Genomic DNA, 20,362 nt, shown 5'->3' with positions numbered 1-20,362 from the left:
AAGTGCACAAGACCTCAATAGTGGTGCATGCAACAAAACTCCCTCTGCTCATGGATGGAAAATCTTAGCGGGAACACTGCTTACAGCTTCACAAAACATTAAGTGTACCAGAAAAAGGGCCCTCAGTACTTTACAAAACCATTGGCAAGCTCTGTGTCCAAAACAATATAGAAAAACTTAATTTGTTGGGTTTTTTTTTTAGGTTTTAAAACAGTATAGAATCAACTGTTTGCACCTATTTAAGGACCAAATCCTATGCGATAGTGTGTGCCTTCAAAACTCATTCAGGACTTCTGAGATCAGGCCATAATTGTCTTTAAAACATTTAGGAACACCTGCTTCCTAGGTGCTCTGGACTAGCTGTTTAGGTTTGGCTGTCCTCTAATCAAGATGAGGCTTATAAACAGTCTTTAACCTAGATAAAGTCACAGATTTTAAACTCTTTAAGTCAGTAAAACATTACTAAAAAACAAACAAACAAACCTCAATGCAATATTTGACAGGAAGCCAGTGCAACTCCCTCGAAACTGGGGTGGCATGCCTGAGTCAGCTTAGTGTGAGCTAAGAATCTGGCAGCAGTGTTTTGCACAAAGGAAGGCTGAAAGAGGCTCTCAGGAAAGCAATACGCTGCTTAATGTGGCATGTTTGAACATGAAACTGACATCATTATGAGTTCATAGTTGTCAAAGAACATAGTATCAGCCACAAATTAGACTGACCTAATTTTAAGTCACTTTTGAAAACTTATTAGTACAGCATGAAGCTGCTTATTTCCATCCTAACCTCCTGATCAAGCAACAAGTTATCCATTTCTTAAGGAGAACTTTCTAGAGGGTGTGTGGTATGGTGTGGAGTGGTGTGGTGTGTGTGTGTTTGGCGGAGGGGAGGGCCTTGTTAGTGTAGATTTGGTCCTGAGTTCTGGACCAACGTCCCCAAATCCCCGGCCAGGAGTTTTCTGTCTGCTACCCAAGATCCACAAACCTGGAAATCCCGAATGACCAATCATCTCAGACATTGAAGCACTTATAGCAGGATTATCTGGCTATATTGACTGTCTCCTCAGACCCTATGCTACCCGTACTCCCAGCTATCCTTGAGACACCACCGACTTCCTGAGGAAACCACAGAACATCCATAATCTTCCTGAAAACACCATCCTGGTCAGCATGGATGTAGAAGCCCTTTATACCAACATTCCACACGATGGATTACAGGCTATCAAGAACACCATCCCTGATGATGTCACTGCACACCTGGTTACAGAGCTCTGCTACTTAGTCCTCACCTACAATTATTTCCAGTTTGGGGACAGTTAATATCTTCATGTCAGCGGTACAGCTATGGGCGCTCGCATCGCCCCACAACATGCCCAGCATCTTTATGGCATATTGAACAAACCTTGAACAACATTTCCTCAGCTCTTGCCCCCCTAGCATCCTTACTCTATGTACGCTACACATATGACATTTTCATCATATGGACCCATAGGAGGGAGACCCTTGAATTCCATAGGGATTTCAACAATTTCCACCCCACCATCATCCTTAGCCTGGATCAGTCCACACAAGAGAACCACTTCTTTGACACTACAGTACAATTAGATGATGGCCACATTTCCACCACCCTTATACTGGAAACCTACAGACCACTGCACTTACCTACATGCCTCTAGTTTCCATCTAAGACACGTTTCCCAATCCATTGTCTACAGCCAGGCCCTAAGATACAACCGGATTTGTATCCCACAGAGACAAACACCTACAGGATCTACATCAAGCATTCTTACAACTAAAATATCCACCCGGAGAAGTGACAGAACAGACTGACGGAGATAGACGAGTACCCAGACATCAGCTTCTTCGAGATAAGCCCTACAAAGAAAACAACAAAACACCACTTCTCATCGTTCTCACAGGCCTTGGGGGACAGGCTAATCCTCTCCTACAGACAACCTGTAACCTCAAACAAATTCTTTTCAGCAACCATACAACACACCTCCATCATGCTCATCCAGGAACCCACCCCTGCTATCAACTCCACTGCCAACTCTGTCCACACATCTATATATGTGACATCATCACAGGATCTAATTGCATAAACTACCACATCAATGAAGCAAAATGCAGGACAATGTAGCACTTTAAAGACTAACAAGATGGTTTATTAGATGATGAGCTTTCGTGGGCCAGACCCACTTCCTCAGATCAAATAGTGGAAGAAAGTAGTCACAACCATATATACCAAAGGATACAATTTAAAAAAAATGAACAAATATGAAAAGGACAAATCACATTGCAGAACAGAAGGGGGATGCGGGGGGGGGGGTGGGAAGGGGGAGGAAGGAAGGTAAGTGTCTGTGAATTGCTGATATTAAAGGTAGGGAGAGTGGGATGTTTGTGAGTTAATGGTATTACAGGTGATAATTGGGGAAACTGTCTTGGTAATGGGTGAGAAAGTTCAAAGACTTGTTAAGTCCTTGTTGGTAAGTGTCGAATTTTAACATGAATGACATGAATTTCATGTTAAAATTCGACACTTACCAACAAGGACTTAACAAGTCTTTGAACTTTCTCACCCATTACCAAGACAGTTTCCCCAATTATCACCTGTTTTACCATTAACTCACAAACATCCCACTCTCCCTACCTTTAATATCAGCAATTCACAGACACTTACCTTCCTTCCTCCCCCTTCCCACCCCCCCGCATCCTCCTTCTGTTCTGCAATGTGATTTGTCCTTTTCATATTTGTTCATTTTTTTTAAATTGTATCCTTTGGTATATATGGTTGTGACTACTTTCTTCCACTATTTGATCTGAGGAAGTGGGTCTGGCCCACGAAAGCTCATCATCTAATAAACCATCTTGTTAGTCTTTAAAGTGCTACATTGTCCTGCATTTTGCTTCAACTACCCCAGACTAACACGGCTACATTTCTATCACTATACCACATCAATGTTGCTCTGCCATCTATATAGGCCACATTGAACAGTCTCTATGACACAGGATTAATGGTCACAAATCAGATATTCTAAAAGGTAACACGGAGAAAGAAACCTATTGGGGAACATATTAACTTGCTTGGGTATTCATTAATGGATCTCAAAGTTTCTATATTATTACAAAAACTGGCTTGAAAGGGAAGCTGCAGACCTTAATTGCATTTACAGGTTTGATACCTATAATAGAGGTTTAAACAAAGATCTTAACTGGATTACCTGCTACATTCCACATCCTAATGACATAAAAAGCCAAACACTAGGGCTACGTCTACACTGGCCCCTTTTCCGGAAGGGGCATGTAAATTTCACTAGTCGTCGTAGGGAAATGCGCGGGGGATTTAAATATCCCCCGCGGCATTTAAATAAAAATGTCCGCCGCTTTTTTCTGGCTTTTAAAAAAGCCGGGAAAGAGCGTCTAGACTGGCCCCGATCCTCCGGGAAAAAGTGCCCTTTGAAGTAAGAATAAGAGCCTCCGGAAAAGGGCACTTTTTCCGGAGGATCGGGGCCAGTCTAGACGCTCTTTTCCGGCTTTTTTAAAGCGGTGGACATTTTTATTTAAATGCCGCGGGGGATATTTAAATCCCCCGCGGATTTCCCTACGACGACTAGTGAAATTTACATGCCCCTTCCGGAAAAGGGGCCAGTGTAGACGTAGCCTAGGTACTTAAGAGAACTTAGTACCCAGTCTGTCAGCTTCATTTAGCATGGACACTATAACTGACTATTGTTTTCCTGATTTTTTTTTTTTCTCCTTTCCTTTCCCTCCCCATCTCCTCTCTCTGCCATTTATTTGGAATCTGGACAACATAAGACATACATGCAGCTCATACATGTGTATCCTCTTTCTAGAGTTGTAACTAGAAATATTTTTTAAAAGATGTAAAATACTCTCATCTTTTTGTGAAAAGCAAGATAGAGTTGCTTTGACCATGCAATTTGAAAGTGTGCCTGGCAAACTTGCTCAGAAGTTATTTACTCTGACAGTTAATTGCATTTCAATCAAACTTTTCTTATCAGGGTTTTTTTTTTGTTTTTTTTTTAAATAATTCATCTGGAACTTTAACACGGAAATGTTTGTTTAAATTTTGTTTCCTTTCCTCAAAAATACACTTGTTGATTTGCTTACAAATTTTGGCACCAGTATTCTGGGATCTTTATCAAATTGCTTTGGGATTTTTTTTTTAACCCTACAAAAAGCGTTCATCCAGGATGCTCAGGTCATGATGTAATCAAATTTAATAAAACCCAAAAGTATATTCAAGGAGACAGCCTTATAGAAAGTAGAAAAACTTACCTCTGTTGAACAACCAATCCTTCATCGATTTGTTAGTTGCCTGTTAAGAAGCTGGGTCTGGCAATTTAGGTTGAGCTTTGAATTGGCCTTACTCTGCTTCCATGAGCTTCAGGGGGTAGCAGAGTTAGTCTGTACAGAAAAAAAACAACAAATGGTCTGGTAGCACTTTATACACTAACAAAACATGTAGATGGTATCATGAGCTTTCGTGGGCACAGCCCACAGTCATCTGAAGAAGAGGGTTGTGCCCATGAAAGCTCATGATACCATCTACATGTTTTGTTAGTCTATAAAGTGCTATGAGACCATTTTTTTTTTCTGCTTCCGTGGAAATTAATGTTTGTTTCTTTTTCTTTCACTATTTTATTCTTGTAGAAGTAAAAAATTCAAAGCTCTGTGGCAGCATTGATGTGTTAGCTGGCTCAAAATTATATAATCTCTGTGGGAAACAGATGCACTAGAGAACACTAAATTTGAAAATTATTTAATGCTTCCAAACTGTAAGCATAATAGTGTAATAAGGGAGCCCAAAAGATATATTGTAGGGAAATATTGTGCAGATACAGTATTCTTCTATATTTATCTGTTACTATATATCTAGGTTTGGCAAAACTCAATTTCAGTTTCTGATAAATTGAAGGATAATAGCAGTGTTTAAAAACTTTGTTTTTCATTTTCACAGATGTGGGAAATTATTAGTGCGGGGGGGGGAAGGAGAGGGTCAGACAAAGAATCGTTGTGACAAATGTTTCTTGACAAAGATTCACAAAGCTAAAGCTTTAAAACACAAACATCACATGTCAGTATACAAAGTGAATATCAAACTCTAAGTTCTGAAGCAGAATTTTTCTTTGGCAACAGACATTTACAGTTAGGTGATTGGACATATTTTATCTTGTATGTATTGATTAAAAATGCAAGCCTATCTGTATGGTGCTGAAGTCCCACAGCTGGAAACAGTAAACCCCTAAATATTAAATACAACTTGTGTGTTTTTAGCATTCTGACTATCTGACCTCCTCCCTATGCTGTATGCTCTGGCATTTTAAGTACTCTGCCCTCATCTACCCTAGGGAGTTACTTCAAAATAACTCCCCTTATTTTGAAACAACAACTGGAGCATCCACATTACCAAGCCTGTTGTTTTGAAATAATGGGATGGTTATTTCTAAATAACTCCTGCTTTCCACAAGGAATAATACTAATTTCAAAATAGTTTATTTTGAAAAAGTGGTAGTATGGATGTTCTAGTGCCACTATTTCAAAATAACTACTCCTCAGAGTAAGGATGTTAACTAACGACTAATTTACTAGTTGAATAGTAGATAGGCACTTTTGCATTCCTCCTTTGAAATGTACAAGAGCCCCCATTCAGGCTTTTGTACATCTCAGAGGAGGAGTACAGAACTCTGCATGCAGCCTGGGGCCAGCGGGAAGTTCCATGACTCCGGGATTCATGAGGGCGCTTGTCTTTGAAATGAACAAGAGCCCCTGGGGGCTTTGAAATGCAGTGTTGGAGCCCGGGACCCCAGGCTCCGTGTAGCATTTCCCTAGAGCCTGGAGACAGCTGGGACCCAGCTGTCCCTGGGCTCTGCGCACTTTGAAATGCCGCAAGGAGCCTGGGGTTATCTAGAGAGTCCCCAGCTGACCCCGGGCTCCACGCCGCATCGCTGCTTTGAAATGCTGCCGCAGCATTTCAAAAGAGCAGTGCCACATGGAGCCCGGGGCCAGCTATACGGCACTGCCCCTTTGAAATGCTGCCCCGGCGTTTCAAAGCAGCAGTGCTGCACGGAGCCCTGGTCCGGACTCTGTGTGGCGCTGCCGCTTTGAAGTACCCACTCTTCTATCTGATAGAGACAGCAAGGAGAGGGGAATTGACTAGTTGGACTAGTCCTTAACATCCTTACCCCAGAGTAATTCAAACTAATTATTCCTCTGTACTTTCTGGGGTGCTAAGTCGAGGTAGCACATCCACAGTAACAGAGCCTTTCCCAGACTAATTTCTAGGCTTTCCTGCAGTGTGGACACACTATTTCGAAATTATTATTTTGGGAGTTTTCAAAATTTCCTGCTGTAGACATCCCTTAGAGACTACTGCTAAACTTGATCCCTAAAATGCACCAAATAAGCTCCTAGCACCTTTCATGCAAGCATCTCCAGCCATGTTACAGCACACAGTATGTACTTCTTATAACAGCCCTCCATATGTCCAGTAATAGAACAATCTGTGCTAGTATAATGTCATTCAAATGAAAAGTTGGATGTGAATGGCTGAGGGGAACAAGAAGCAGCTGTGCAAATGATGTGTGTGGGGTTGAACTTATGTGGAAAATATTTTCAGTTCTGAGAAGATAATTCAGAAAAATGTGGTGGTAGAAGGGGGGGGGGATGGTAGAAGTTTGGCTCCTAATCTTTAGATCTCAGGACCCTCATGTAGATTCTATCTGTGTTTCCTCCTCGCTTCCAAGAGAATCCTGCCTCAGCGCCTTATACTCTCCATCTGCCTGTGTTCCCTAAACATATTTTGCGTGTGGGCTTTAATGTAACAGAAATGAGATGACCATAAGAAGCAGCTCTACTTCTTTGTTTGATAGGGACAGGTTTAAGCACATGCTTAAGTGCAATTGCTGGACCCAAAATTATCCCTTCAGATAAGGAAGGATTATGTTGATAGGGCCATCTTGCTGCAGCATTGCTCTAGCTGCTCTGTTAAGAGGACTTCTCCCGGGCTCTGTCTTAGGCTGTCTGTCCCAGCACTCTTGTTGGTCAAGGGTGTGGGAAAAACACACCCGAAATGACAGAAGCGGTGTGCATGTTGTGTTGGCAGAAGACATTGACGTAACTACTGCCACTTGTTGGAGGGGTGTTAAATTATGCTGGTGGGAGAACTCTCTCCCACTGGCATAGAGCAGCTACATGGAAGACCTGATAGCAGTGCAGTTGCATTGGTACATCTGTAGTCTCTGAAGTGTAGATGTAGCCTACGCTCCATTTAAAAAAAATTACAAAAATCATTTTGAGGGAAGACCTGTAGAGTGTCTAGAGCTTGTTTGACAGTAAGCTGCAACTTAGGTTACTTGTGGTAATTAGTTTTGAAAAAATTTTGGGTGTAGTTCCTGAGAGCCGACTAGACACGTGCAGTATGGTACCGTGTTTCTGAACACAATCAGAAAGAGGAAAGCTATTAAAGATGAGAACTTTTTTTGTGTGTGGTTTTTTTGTTTTTTTTGTTTTTTTTAAACACAGCAAAGCAAATCCTTTAGCTTTCTTCACACCCATGGTGTGAAAAAGATGAATTTGTTTTGCCCTCTAGGAGAACTAGTCACTTCCTCAAATGTGTGAAAGAGCATCGAAATTAACCCAAGATTTACCATAGTGACAGTTTAATGCATTTTTCAGTTTTTAAAAGAGTCTGTCTGCTCCTCTTGTGAAGGTACTATTTAGAACTATATTTAATTCCTCCCTCTCACCAAGTTGTTAGGTTTCTCTTCCCCAGTAAAACCACCATTATATGCTCTAGGCTCCTTGATGAAGAGTTCAGCACCATCCTTCCATTTGCTCCCTGCAGTGGCCACAGAAAAGGGTTCCTCCTTTTCCTGGATCATTACTGGGGCTTGCTTCTGATTGGCTCTCTCTCTCAGAACACACATACATACACCATGGCGCTTGCGTGTGTGTGTGTGTGTGTGTGTGTGTGTGTGTGTCTTTATATAAAAAAATCACAATAAACTTGTACTCTTAAACTTGCAATTTAAAAGGACCTGGGGCTCTGGGCTGCCAGCGTTGCTACCAGGGCAGCAGCAGTGGCCAGAGCTATAGGTGATATAACACCGCTGGAGGCCTAGGTGGTGTTGAGAGCTGGCTGGGGGAGACTAGCCCTTAGGCCTACCCCTACAGGGGCTTACGGAGCAGAGTCCCCCTCTCCCACAATTATTGCCCAGGGCCCTGCAAAGTCTGTCGCCAGCTCTGTCCAGCAGTTTTAACCTTCAAGGATGCACACCTTATTCTTGGGGGGAATACCGGATAAGACAGACTCATTAAAGAAGTGTTTTCATGGATAAAACTGGAAATACTATACTTATATTTTTAATTTAGCATTTTTCCTCAATCCACTAGCTTTCATTTTTAATCTGTTCCCTAGCAAAGATGTTACATAAAATCACCGTTTACATTGGTCTACCCAGTTAGGGTCATTCATGTGGATAAGTCATATGCGATTTGATTGTGTTGCTTCTGTATTAAAACCTTGGGTTCATGAATTGAGATTGCCCTTGTGTTGTAAAGAGCATGTGGGCTTTGCTGCTAAAACCCAGGGATTACTGAAATGTAACAAGCTCAGCCATTGGCAGTGTTGCAGAATAGTTGATAACTCTAGTCTGCATTTGTGCATTTTATGGCTTTAAATCAGCTGCTAAAACTTTGAGACGATTAAGTGCAGTATTAGCTTTCAGAAATGTATGCGGCCAGTCTCCACATCCTGTGGGGATTCCATAAATAAGACTCTTAAACATTCTATGAAAGGTTTCTAATGGGAAAGAGAGGGGACTGCCACTGACCTCCCAATTTGGATGTTTGAGGGTAAATGTAAATCCTTAAATCCTCCCTACATTCTGTAACAAAGCCTCCTCTTTGAGAGGAGAATGGTTTGGAACCAGGCAGATGAGTCTTAAGGCTGGATCATTCTACTCCATCTAAACAGATTGACCAACTTTATATTAAAACCTGACTAGGTAGAGGACTACACTTACTAGCTATGGACCAAGGCAAAGATGACTGAGCTTGTTCTCAAGGAACAGTGCCCATCTAGTTGTGAGAGGAGGAAAGGGTGCTGGGATTCCAACATGGATGCTGTCTTTGTACCATGCTAGAAGCCTTGGGATCTCACATCAGCTTTTAGTTAGGCTGTGTTGACACTGCCACTTTCAGCTAAAACTTGGTTGTTCAAGGGTGTGAAGAAACATCTCTTGGCACAAGGGTGGCAGCCTTTTGTGGGTTGGGGGCTGCTGACCCGCAGAACAATCAGTCGGGGGCCGCACATAAGTGAGAAGCAAAAACCCCCCCCAAAACCCAAAAACAAGCCCTCACTCGATTGATTGAAAGACACTCCCCACGTTCCCTTCACACACCAGAGCCTAGGGGGGCCCAAGCTGGATCTGGTGTGCAAGGGGAATGTGCAGACATACCTTAAGGCATGACACATTTTAAGCTATGCCGTTCAACCCCAGTGGCTGCTAAAAGGGAGCGGTGCATTCTGTTTTCTGTTACAAGATTGCAGCACAGCAAAACCAGCCAACTTGGGAAATCTGTGAGTAGCAGGAAGGTAGAAAATACCCAATTTTTTTTATGCGTGATACAAGCAGAGTGCAGTACAATGGAATCTCAGAATTACAAACAACATGAGAATGGAGGCTGTTCATAACTGAAATCTTCATAACTCTGAACAAAAGCTTAGGATTTTTAAAATGTTTACAACTGATCACTGACTTCATGGAGGTTAGATCCATAAAAGGCTATTAGCCAGGGGATAGAAATGGTGTCCCTGGCCTCTGTTTGTCAGAGGCTGGGAGATGGCTGGCACGAGACAAATCGCTTGATCATTGTCTTTGGTCCACCACCCTCTGTGGCACCCGGTGTTGGCCACTGTCGGCAGACAGGCTACTGGGCTAGATGGACCTTTGGTCTGACCCAGTACGGCCGTTCTTATGTTCTTATGACTTAATACAGTTTTGAAACTTTATCATATTGAAGAAAAATGCTCCTTTCCCTCTATTTTGAATAGTTTGTTTAATATAGTACTGTACTGTTTTTTTTTTTTTGTTTGTTTTTTTTTATATATATATCACTGCCTGATTGTGTATTTTCAGTTCCTAATGTGGTGTGTCATTGATTGGTTAGATTGTAACTCTGAGGTTCAACTGTTAACTTTCAAGTCTTTTAGAATTATTATTTTCTTATATACCATAAATAATCAACATAGTAAGCTTATTTTTACAGGTCTCTTTATTTGCTGTGTATTAACTTATTTTGTGTCAGCAGAAAACTCCCTCCTTTTCTCCCAGTGAACAAAAACAAATGTGAAGTTTGCAGGGGTCTCTTTCACAATTTGCTTAATTATAATATAGCATCCTCTTTTCCCTCCCCCTCACACCACCCAGGTTCACAAGGAGGATAAGATGCTTCCGAAAACTACAGGAAATGTCTGTTCCTGTAACAACTCTGCCAGGGAATTTCCAAGTGCACTTAAGTGTGGTCATGAACATTGCTGGGGCCTAAGCAGTTTTCAGTCATGAACAATTCTTGTTCTAAACATGTTTTATGGGAAGGAAGGAAGTAAAGTGCTCTGAAACAGCTAAGTGTGTCTGTTTGGTTTTATCTGATCTTCAGCAGAGTGAATGCTGTCTAGTTATAGAGTGGTGTGCTGGCATTCCACAGTTCTGTGTTCTGTTGTATACGCCTGGTCAGGACACTTAGCTTCTCTGTACCTCCTCATTGCCCTGGGTGTAAAATGGGGAGAATGCTAAGCTAAGATTAATAATTGTTTGTGGATCATGGATAAAAGAGCCTGTGTATGTGTCACATGACGGTTACGTGAGGCATTGTGGTGGAATTTGCACAAGAAAGGCCAAGTCAAGATTTTGGCAGCCAGATGCCATGGCAAAAGGTATTTTGGGATTATTCCAATAATCACTCTAACAAAGTTTTCTGTAAGCAAAACCAAAGGTGTGTTGAGCACTGGGATCAAGACTTAATAAGCGGTTTCCAGCCAGACGCTGAACAAATATGGCTCAAAGAGCTGTTTTCCTCTATTGCCTCTGTCCCTACCCTGCTGCCTTCTATTGGGATTCCTCATAGTGGGGAGGAGGGAGGAGCAAAGTGAAGAGATTTGCAGGTTTAATTCTTGTGTGGGCTCAAAAGTAGTTCTGCTGGAGAGAGCAGCTGTGAGGACATGTTGAATTGGCACAGCCTTGAATAGATCATCTTGTGCTGCTGCTCTTGCTGTGTACGCTAATCTTTTTTTTCCCCTCTCCTGCCACCTTTCTCTGTCACACCTATGTGTACATGCAGGGGAACTCTGAAGGAGTTTCTGCCACCAGGGAACCATTGCTGGCATAAATTTAGTCCTTGGTGGCTAACATTCTTTCTTTCTTACCCCATGCTCCTGGGGACAAAATATCTGCTAATGAAACAAGTTAGTGGCTGTGGATATTGTTTCACCATATCATTTGCAAACATACTATATTTTGCAAAGATTTTAATGCCCCTTATTGCAAAAAGAATGGCCATTCCTGCAGGTCCTTTCATTGCAAGATGGCATTAGTTTGAGAGAATTTGCAGCATCTTTCAGAATGAACTCTGCCCGCTTTTGTGATGGCTTCTTACGGTTTGGTTAGATTATATATGCTGTATTGTTATGAAATCCAGAAATGATTCTTAATCTGGCAATATTTGGCAATGGTTTGTTATGACCATTAAGTAGTGCTGCAATGGTGGATAGCGATTTAAATTTTGTTTACCTTCCCAGAATCTATTGAGTGCAGAATGAGCGTTAATGTCTTTAATTTTACTTCCTTGCTTCCACTTGATCTTCTTGCGTTAACCACGGATGTTTGTTGAATTTATACAGAAATTAATACATATGCTTTAAACCCTTAAATAAGTTAAATATTGGTTCCACACAGTTTTTGAACTAAGTTGCAATGTGAGGGAAATGGGAACAATTAGCTACCATTTCAAATCCATCTGTAGCCAAAAGGCAGGCAGTTAGCTTTTTTTAATTGGCATTAAAATACGCACCTCCGAGGGCTCTTGTAAATATTCCTATGGAATGCAGTTGTTCAGGCATGAATTGAACTTTCCAGAAGGAAGGTGGGTCAGCCCACTGTTCATAGAGCTGGACAGTAAAGCAAATGTCATGCTTTTCATTGTGGGCAAAGCCTAAGATGTTTGTCTCTGGAGAATTGAATCCTCCCCTCCATCCCTTCTATTTCAGTGGGGGGGAAATCTCTTTTCTAGATCTACAGCAGGTGGGGACTACTGCAAATTATAATGAGAGTTGGAATCGTCATGTGTGTTTGCTTTTGACTTGAAACATAAAGCTAAAACTTTTTTAAGGTACTTTCTTATTTGTTGTGTAGGGTGAGGGAGTATCCAACCTGGCAACGGCAGAAATCGTCTTAGATTTGGGTAATCATTGGCAATTGCGACATCCTGATGAGTGAATTGATAATGTTTATACTATCTCCTTGACTTCTTGCATTACTTTGCACTTTTCCATAAATTGTAACATGGTGAGGTGAAAGTGAATTAGCTGCCTGGTACTTTTGGTGTCCAGGAAGAAGTGAATTTTGAAAGCTCAAGTTCGGCTCGTGAGCTTCTAAAATCAGTTCTGCTCTTTTGCTGGTTGTCTGCTGTTCCCTGAAGATGGGAAGCTAAAAAACTGAACTCTGACATCTGGCACAGAAGCAGATTAGATAAGCTGTCAGTGCAAATGACACATGCTTTCACCCAACAACGAGAAATGTTTCCATCTGGAAAGATCTTATTGCTTGGGTGGAAGTGGGGAAGGAGGCCAAGAAATATACAGGGTGTGAGCAGTTGATTATTGAGCAAAGCACTGTATCAGCAACATTCTTCAGCATTTCCCATGACTTCATTCTAGCAATCAGGTTTGTCGGCTATAATAAATGTTGTAAATAAGCCTCATTGATCTTTGGAATGAAATAAACAGCTTGACTTCTCAATAAGAACAAGAGGTGATAATCACTTATGGCCACTCTGAGTTGGTATTAAGAGCCTCTCAATAACCTTACACATGACTTGAAAGACAAAAAGGACAGTAACAGCCAGTTCTTGAGAAGTGTACTTGTCACCGGTAAACCTTTTAAACAGCATTATTTGCATGATGCTCCATGTCCCACCATTCCTTAAAAGGAAACCCAACCAATCTTGCTTAGCTCAGCTCTCTGAAGTTGCTGGTCATGAAAAGCACGGCAGTGCAGATATAAAAAGAGAAATGCGTTTTTGAAAATAAAGGGCAAGACTTTGCAGACCACAACTCGAATCTGAGTGAAACTTTTCAGCTGATACCTTTTTGCTGAACAGTCCAAATCTGGGTCAGATGAAACAGTTCTTGAATTCATGTCCGTTGCAGCAGTTGGTGTGGTCAGAGTGGGAGGAGGGGAAAAGGGAGCATTGAGAACCGTCAGTGGTTTGTTTTTAGGCTATCAGAGTTTTGATTTTTTTTCAGGCTAGCTTCACAAGGGGATTTAGGCACCATTCAGAAAATGTAGGCAATGATAGTAGTGGAGTCGAGGTACCCCCTTCAAGCCCATAAGCAGGAATTTCTGTGCGTGTGTGTGCCTTTTTTGTAAATGTGGACCACAAAGATGCAAATGCACCTCACCATGTTTCCTCAGGTAAGTGTGCTTCGGCAGGCTGGGGAAAAGTAGAGGAAGCGCTCTGCCTGAGCTTCCCTCCCCCTTGCACTGGCTGGCCAGGGAAGGCTGGGACTGATTCTTCCCCCCCCCCCCCTCGGCCCCCAAGCAAAGTCCAGCCCTGTCACCAGCCTTGCTCCTGGGCAAGAGAATGGAAATCAACCCCAGCCTTCCCCCAGCCAGCTAGAGCATGGAGGAAGTGTGCCATTGCTGCCTTCACCTTGGGTGCCCTAAGGGTTCACACCCTTCACACACACACCCTGCATATGGGCCTGCCCTTTGACCAAACAGCCCAGTGGTTCAAGCATTCACCTGGATAGGGGAAAGCTGGTTTGGTCTCTGCTCCAGCTCATCTAGAGAGTTCCTCTGTCTTTCGTGTTGAAGTTGTTTTACTCTTAAAAGATACTTTAAAATTGGAGCAGAGTCTGCAACCTGGGTGTATTCTACACAAAGCAGTACAGCTTCAACAGGAGAGACTGAGCCATCCGCACCTAGAGCAAATGAAAAATCAAAAAAGCTTCAGGTCAGCCCAAACCAATTTGTGTTCAGTTTCTGAAATTGCAAAGAAGCTTCTCCATCCTCCACCAAATCAACTTTACACGGGAATTAGGCATTTTGTAAACCCGGTCAGGTAGCAGTTTGCATTGTTGGGGCCTAAATATGTATTTTTTAAAAAACTAGTGCCAGGTCAAAGATTTGTAACTAGAACTTGGCATTTAGTGCTGGTGTTGGTGAGCTTTCTGAAAAATGCTATTGTTTGGGGTGCAGACGGCAGCATATTGAGACTTACCACATTCCCACAAATACTGAAAATAAACAAGAAATTAAGTCTTTTTAAATGTGTCTATTTTGCGTTCTACATTGGTTCAGAAATTTGGACAAGAACTTCATCATCACTGATATAATTCTCTAGATCAGGCCTGGGCAAAATACGGCCCGTGGGCTGGATTTGTCCCACTAAGCCACCAGATCCGGCCCTTGGAGACTGCAGGGAGCCCCAGGCAGGCTCCCCACCTTGGCCCACGCGCTGTGCAGAAATGAGGTTGCAGGGCTCCATTTGTTTCGAAACTGGATCGGAGGGGGAAGTTTTAGGAGCCATCCCGCCCCCAGCACATTTCCATTGGCTGGTTTCTGGCAGAAACCAGCCAATGGGAGCTGCTTGTTAGAATAACAGGCAGCTGAGAAGAATCACGTCCCCTCTCCTGGGCTCAGTTATTCATGAAGCAAGCACATGGCCAGGCAAGCAGACTGGTTGGCTAGGAAACATTTTAAACACTGCAGGCAGCCTAGTTTGACAGCTGGCAAGTAAGTCTCTTGGCCACAGCCTGCTTCTGGCACCCCTTTCCTGCCCCAACTCTCTTGCCCCACCCCCACTCAACATACTGAAACCCTCTGTTCCCCTCTGACACCCACAGCCTTTCCCAGATCTGGCACCCCAATCTTCTGCTGCAGATCACAATCCCCTCCTTCCCTAGGTCACATCCCAAACCCCTGCACTCCAGTCCCCTGCTCTAGGTCACAACTGCCTGCTTCATCCCAGCTCCCTCCCAGACTCCAGTCTCCCTCCTGCACCCCAGTCCCTTACCCTGAGCTCCCTTCCACACCCAATCTCCATTCCAGACCTTGCATCTCCATTAATATCATGGAAGAGTATGGCCCTTGACCACTTTCCAAAACCTTGGAGTGGCCCCCCCATCAAGAATTATTGCCCACCTCTGCTCTAGATCATAGTAGTTGATTGGCAGTAGAGTCAAGAATACAAACTAGAATTTTTAAATGTACATTTTGCAGGTTATTCATGCAAGGACAATGCTCTTCCTCCACTCCTAGTCTGAGCCAGGAAGAACAAAATTCATCCTGAACTCATTTAAAAGTACTCTCAGCTGTTAGCAGTTACTGATCTGGACCTGGATCTGGCCCCTGAGGCTCAGCATTGTGGAGCCTGTGTTGCCCCCATGCGCAGGGCTGGAACACACAAAATTTACTAGCCTGGGCCCCTCTATGCTCTGATGTGTGAGGGGAATGTGGGGAGTGTCCTTCTCCTTCTCACTTGGCTTCTCACTTGTGTGCAGCCCGACTGATTATTTTTCCCCCCTCTGACTTAGTAGCTCCCAACCCAAAAAAGGTTAAGTTGACCCATTGTATTCATTCTTTCTGAAGCATTTGGCACTGGCCACTGTCAGACCAGATATTTAGGTTGCAAGCAGAGCCGGTCCGTAAGGGGAGGGGTTTAAAATTGGTTCTCCACAAAGATGAGCTCTTGCCTGCTGCCCTGCACCTCTGCCTCTGATACAGAGTATTCACTGAATGAGGAAGAGTTCTGGGGTTGGAGAATGAAATGTAATCGTGGAATTAAAAACCTGAGTCATGTATATGTTCAAGGACTACTAATTCAGATTTGCATGGGTAGACATTAAAAACAAATGCAAAAAAAAAAAAAAAAAAAAAAAAAAACCTGTAAAAGCTGTACAGATTCCCAGAACTCCAGGGCAGGAGTAGAACATAAAAGCCACTTTTGACTTTTTTTTAAAAATTGACTAAATTTCAAATTGACTGTCCTTTTTAAAAATAATATGCAGTATCTAGCTAGCAGTGTTGGATGTCACAATTTATTTCTGGGGAAAGTACAGTATGGTGACGTTCAATGTTGATGACTTAATGTCATCCTCATATCTAGAATTACAAAACATCAGCCAGTTAACTTTAGTACCTGTGATCATCCTGTAAATAGGGTTTGCTAAGATCTTTCCTGGTCCAAAGATCAGCAAGATAATGACCTGCTTATGACAAGGCAATTAAGTGCAGCCTCATGATGTTGTCATTTATGTTGCAGTGGAGCACAATGAGCTGACTCAGAACCCCATGATGCAACTTAGAATGTAACAGTAGCAGCCCCACCAACTGAGGTGAAGCTAAAGTCAAAGTGTGTGTAACAAATTACCATTATGTTAATATAACCAGAAGCTTGCAGGTTACAAAACTGTATTAGAAAATGTACTAAAAGGACTTTCTAAAAGAGACACATCTCTTTAAAAAAAAAAAAAAAAAAAAAAAAAAAAGAAAGAGAGAGAGAGAGAAACTGGTCATATAAATTTATTTTTAGGGCCTTTAAAAAGAATCTGTGGCTCTTTAGAAATACTTTTGGGCTCTAGAGCAATATGTATTTCACGAAGTCGGAACGAACTGAATAGGAATAGTGGCAATTTGCCATGAAGCAGTGGGGTCTTGGCAAATAGATACATAACATTTTATCAACCCAAGTGACTGCTTATGTAAAAGTCTGGAATTTTTCTTGCTCTGGTAAATGCAACACTGTTCTCCGTAACAAGTTATTTATCCAAGGATTTTAAAAAAAAATTAACTCTTTCTGTAAGAGTGAACCTAGTTCACTTTTCTGAATTATTTGGGTACATGACGGTAGCTGCTTGAATAATCTGGAATCAGTCTAATTATCAGAGCACCTACTGCTGTGGGATTTCCTACTGTCAAATGACCTGTTACTATAGCAGAAGCCATGGGTACAATCATTTCTGAATTAATTTGAATTCATGAGCTTATCACAATAAAGATGTTGTTTTCTTCAGACTTGACTCTGCGAGATGTTAAGTGCCTCCTGCAGGGTGCTAAGCTCTTCAACTCCACTTGTAATCAGTGGGATTGAAAAGCATTCGCCACCTTGCACACTTGGAACCTGTGTTGGTTAGGCTTGCAGATGTGTTCCGGGAGACCCTGATGTACACTGGGAAATCTGCAATCCCATCCTTTCCTCTGCACTGCTCCCAGTTCAGGATTAGGGCTGTAAATGATGAGTTCTACCCTAGAAGTAGTGTGGATCAGTGAGATGAATAGTTATACATTGCTCTTGACTCTGTTTATCTGAGGAAGTGGGTTTTGCCCACAAAAACTCATGATACTTGTATATATTTGCAGAACCACATGTAAACCAGCACAGAATGCAACCACTTATAGCTGAGAAGGCTATATTGCACCGCCTATATTGCAAGCATAAATGGTTCATGCTGGGTACATCTGCACTTCAAGTAGACAGCTGTGGAGGGCACACGCCAACTGACATGGACTAAGGGGTTGTTTAAGTGCACTGTAGACATTTAGGCTCTGGCTGCAGCCTGAGCTCTGGGACCTGAACGTCTGCATGGTGCAGTGGAGACAAGCCCTTAGTAATGAGCTCTGCTGAAGTCAACTCTGAATGGTATTTTGCATGTACGTAAATGTTTGCACCACACCTTTCACAAGTCCAGTTAAACTGAACCAACAGGGCTTGGCATGGTGAATTTCTCTAGCATAGACAAGACTTCTGTCATTAGTACTCTGTGTTGAATGAGAACCCAAAATGTCTGGGTCCTGTAGGTCTCTTCAATCACCTTCTCCAATCAGGGGAATTGATGTACCATTTTAGCTCTGGAAAATTTCCATTCACACCTGCCCTCACCTCTAAGGTGAAACTTTTAAGAGTGTGTGTAGGTTCTCACACACACAATCATTTTCAAAGCACCAGGCTCTTACATTTCTCTAATAAAATGTAGGTCTTCTCACTAACTCTGCTGTAGCACAGCCAAACAAACTTTTCTGAATAAAAACTCCACTGCTTAGGCCAGTGTCAGACAATTCTCTTCTAACACACAGTCCTATGAAGAGATTGATTCAGTGGCAACAAAATTCTGAGTGAGTGTGTTTGCGTGAATGGGGTAACTGTAGAGCCCAGATAGTTGGAGTTGAGTCAGAACCCACACGTCCAGATATTATCCATACTCTTTGGAATGTACAGCAAAGACAATGTGAAGCTTCAAGTATATATTAAAAATGTAATGTCTGTAGAATACTGGGTTAGATTGTGATAACATCAAATACTGTGTACTTACAGCTCTTTCTTCTTCTTCTTCTTCTTCTTAGGCACTGAGTCTGGTGGTAAAGCTGGGAGCATAGGTAAAGAATGATGTAATGCAGTAGCAGCCCAAAAGCATCTTTTGTTTGAATTGTGAAATGGCTACTCCATAGTTGGTTCCTGATGAATCAGATGTGAGGGGCTGCTTTGTGGAATGAGTCCTTTGTAGCAGCGCATCAACTGGAAGCAGGAGACATTCACTTGGAGGGCTCTTTCTGAAAATGGGTTTAACTTTTCTTTTGCCAGCCACTACCAGCATGACCTCATACACTTTCAGTACAATGGAGTGGCTAAGCCTTTGAGTACATAGCCATTACATCATCTCTGCAAATTAGAGAGGGAGGTGGTAAAAGAGGCCTTATTGTTGTCATGGCTGATGAGGTGATCAGGACTCAACTCATGGTTGCTGAGAGATTGGCGGCTTTACTGGAAAGTGGCACAGAAAAATTGCTACTGATTGATAGCCGCCCCTTTGTGGAATACAATACGTTCCACATCTCGGATGCTATCAATATCAACTGCTCCAAGCTTATGAAGCGGAGGCTGCAGCAGGACAAAGTGGTGATTACAGAACTCATTCAACATTCAGCAAAACACAAGGTAAGGGTGGCTTTGCTTTTTTTTTTCCTTTCTAAGAGGGTGTGGAAGTCAAATTTTAAAATAAAATTAACCTATTCTGTAGTGAAATGATAATCTGCACACTTCCATAACTTGATCTAGTTCTAAAGAGCTATAGTAATTTAACTATTGATGAAGTGTTGTTATAAATTAGTCATATTTTAAGAATTTAAGATTACTCCAGTTAAAAAAACCAAAAACATCAATTCACCTTTTTATTAACTGTGTAAAAGAGGGTTTCGTGTATTATGGTCCTTTATATATAGCTAATTCGTATTTCCACTCTATTTTTGCAAATTAAACACCGAACATCTTGGTGCATGAAATATAGTCAATCTTATGGTAAGGAACCAATTGAGAGACCAACATTAAAATCCACTTGTGGGAAGTTGTATTCTTATACATGTGGGAGAGAACTGTATTTCATACTTTTCAGGGATTGTTTGGAATGGCCTTTTAGGGCAGCAAGGATTGCTTAATAAGGGGTTTGTATGTTATGGAAAGAAATGTGTACATTGCAAACCCCCGCTCCCCCATTCTGGAGAAATGTAAGATACAGTTCTCTCTCCCTTTGGTTTAACTCTGAATTGCTTCTTTTAAATCCAAATAAAATGTAAGTGTAATTTAAATGGATCTCTATTTTCAAATTTTATTTAAGAGGTCTATCAGTGTTTCCAAAATATTTTGGGTGTGGGAGAAAAGATGGAGAGAGGAGAAATAGACAGATACTCGCTCTGCATGAATGTTTTGCTTCAGGTTGACATTTTATACATAGTGTAATCTGGAATGTATAATTTTCAAAAAATTAAGTTAACATGTTTTATAGGTGTAATAAAATAGATTTGCAGCAGTTTAATGTCTTTGGAGAGGTAAATAGTTTGAGAGAAGAAACTAAAGTTTACTGCTTTATATTTGCATGCAAAACATCCTTATTTCAGGTAAACTTTTTTGTTTAAAGTGGCTCAGTTTTGCCCAGTGGACAAACCTCATGCAAGCTTCAGCCCTGATCAGACATTCCATTTACTGTACCTAGAGGGATACAGTTCAGTCAGGTCTAATAAGTATAAAAATATCATTTTTTATGTAAAATCCAGGTACTGGAATCACTGGAC

At 41.9% G+C, this 20,362-nt stretch overlaps 1 protein-coding gene across 4 annotated transcripts in view; it reads left to right on the top strand.

The window, feature by feature from the left end:
• DUSP16 (dual specificity phosphatase 16) overlaps positions 1 to 20,362 on the top strand; it is a 91,320-nt gene that overhangs the window by 23,032 nt on the left and 47,926 nt on the right. For all 4 annotated transcript variants that reach the window (XM_075901133.1, XM_075901123.1, XM_075901127.1 and 1 more), the window contains one exon: positions 18,641 to 19,232. In XM_075901133.1, the coding sequence (XP_075757248.1) occupies positions 19,002 to 19,232 (231 nt within the window). In that variant the 5' untranslated portion in view covers positions 18,641 to 19,001. The remainder of the gene's footprint in view (positions 1 to 18,640; positions 19,233 to 20,362) is intronic.

Source organism: Pelodiscus sinensis, chromosome 1 (genome assembly GCF_049634645.1).
Source record: "Pelodiscus sinensis isolate JC-2024 chromosome 1, ASM4963464v1, whole genome shotgun sequence".
Lineage (NCBI taxonomy): Eukaryota > Metazoa > Chordata > Testudines > Trionychidae > Pelodiscus > Pelodiscus sinensis.
This window is presented reverse-complemented; position numbering and strand designations above follow the sequence as displayed.